Source organism: Penaeus chinensis, chromosome 18, assembly GCF_019202785.1.
Source record: "Penaeus chinensis breed Huanghai No. 1 chromosome 18, ASM1920278v2, whole genome shotgun sequence".
Lineage (NCBI taxonomy): Eukaryota > Metazoa > Arthropoda > Malacostraca > Decapoda > Penaeidae > Penaeus > Penaeus chinensis.
The window spans coordinates 32,408,960-32,411,459 of NC_061836.1; the positions used below are offsets into that span (position 1 = coordinate 32,408,960).

The 2,500-nt window shown below is 40.0% G+C and overlaps 1 protein-coding gene across 1 annotated transcript in view; it reads left to right on the top strand.

The window, feature by feature from the left end:
* Positions 1-1,991: 1,991 nt before the first annotated feature.
* LOC125034450 overlaps positions 1,992-2,500 on the top strand; it is a 9,651-nt gene continuing 9,142 nt past the window's right edge. The window contains exon 1 of the mRNA XM_047626204.1: positions 1,992-2,140. Within this exon, the coding sequence (XP_047482160.1) occupies positions 2,138-2,140 (3 nt within the window). The 5' untranslated portion in view covers positions 1,992-2,137. The remainder of the gene's footprint in view (positions 2,141-2,500) is intronic.

A 2,500-nucleotide genomic window follows, 5' to 3' on the forward strand; every position in this document is an offset into this window, starting at 1 on the left:
TTTCATCTACACTAGTAACATCTCCCAGTCAGAACACAAGCCAAGGATAAATCAAAGTCTTCAAAAAAGAGGTTTTACATTCCAGCTTAATGGATGATATAGGATACCTAAAAGGGAACACCTCTAAACCCGTTTTCATCTTATTCCGTTTTGATAAGAAGCTTTGTTAGATCGTACAGTTTCGATGAATATGCACGATAAACACCAAAGTAACATAAACTGAACTTAAACGTTACCGAAAAAAGAACAGTATTACAAAAACTAAAATCGTGAAACGTTTGCTGAAACATACTTTCTGGTACAATATATGGTGCCCGTGGCATGGTTTCAGCAGTGTGCAGTAGAACAATTACTTTGATTTAAAAAAAAAAAGTTTATAGAGATAAAACAAGCATGCATATATTTTTATTTACTTTCAGAAGTGAATGCAACCACTCAAAAAAATCATACAAACGTCACGTACATAAGATTACGGGCCTTGTGTAAGATAACACACTGCCAGAATAACTCGATGTGGCTGGGATCACATACGTTTTTTAACCTCATTATTCATTATCGATGACAATTGGAAACTCTGGTGACAAAGCAGTAAACCAGCGGCTGGAAAGTTATTTCGCAAGATGACGGCTCCTGCCAGGAATCTAGTCACCAGCTTGAAAGCAACGGGTAAGAGTAAGACTGAGAAATGCAAAAGCAACTGGTAGTCTCCACAAACTGAAGATGAAAGTATCTGATTAAAATACGTTTATAAACATGTACACACACACAAGCATATATATATACATATACATATATATATATATATATATATATATATATATATATATATATTATGTGTATATATAGTATATATATATATATACATATATATGTATATATGTATATATATATGTGTGTGTGTGTGAGTGTGTGTGTGTGTGTGTGTATGTACGTATGCGTATATATAATGTATATACATATATGTATTATATATATGTGTTTATATGTATATATATATATATATATATGTGTGTGTGTGTGTGTGTGTGTGTGTGTGTGTGTGTACGTATGTGTATATATACTGCACACACACACACACACACACACACACACACACACACACACACACACACACACAGATATATACATACATATATATTTATATACATATTTATATATGTGTATGTGTGTGAGTATACATACACACATACATACACCTAGTGTTGGAATGGTCAGCTCCAAGAACAACTGTACATTACGTGACCTAGTGGATTTTAACATGCGTGGGATGGCAGCCACGACAACACGCACACACGCGCAGAAACAAGCAAATATTTGCGGGAAGCTACATTGCCTGAATATAAATGTTCGCCTCTGAATGGCATATACGCGATGACCTGATAGACACAATAACAATCTCCGTTAGTAAGAAGAAGGACCATTTTCTAGAAAAAAAAGTATTCTTAAAATAGAACCATAGATCCGAATCCCAAGGCTATTGGAATACACTAGGTCTTGCCCTCTACAGATGTCCGGTCGTACAGGGAGCGTCTTCCTCACCCACCCACCCGCCCACCCGCCCACTGCGATAGCCAGGCAGAGAAACGGGTATTTCACCCCAGATCCCCTCCCCTTACCCCTCACCCCACCTCCAGGTAGCTCCAAGGTCCTGCCCTCAGGTAAGGTGCTGCGCCTCTGCAGTGAGCATGGGCGTGGATCTGTTTGTGAAGAAGAGATAAAAAAAATAGCCATAGCTTTTACTGGATTATGTTCACAGTTATATGCCTTCCTTGGAAATCACCATGACAAATAATTCATATGCATGTCCAGCTTGTAACCTTTCCAGCGATGAGGGTGCCACTGCTCGCTCAAAGAAATCTAATAGCTTTTCTCGAAGTAAATGAAGATCTGTTATGCTCGACCCATACCTATCTCCATGCGGTATAAGCCTCGTTACACACTAACCCTCAATCATGAAGGAGCCAGTGAATGAAAAATGATTTGTGGAAGAAAATGCTTTCTGGCAACCGCGCGAGATATCCAGCAGGAGCGCGGGCCACAGACCTAGTCAGTCTCGCAGCAACTACTCAACACACACGCACCTGCTTGCAAACCCGCTCTCGAAGTCACGCTCTCCTGCTCAAAACAGACATTCACCATGGTAAGTGTTAGAGCAGTTGTTCAGTGCCCAAATTTGTATAACTCGACAGTGAAAACCGTACGATAAATATTTACAGCGAGTGTGTAGCTGTAGAGAAAGTGTATGGCGCCACCCACCCCCTCCCTCCCCGCCCGCATCTTGTCATAGCTTTCACTTCCTCGCCGAAAAGAAAAGTTTTCAGCTCGGATGTTGCACAAAACCATTCCATTCGACGATCTCCCTGCTTTCTCTGTATCTCATTTGGAAAATGCGCAAACAAGAATCTAAAATTAGGTAATACCTTCTTGTTGTTGCGACAGCCGAGTGTATCGCTCAAGGTTACCGCGAAATCTAGCAAGATGCGTATTTTCACCTTGCTAC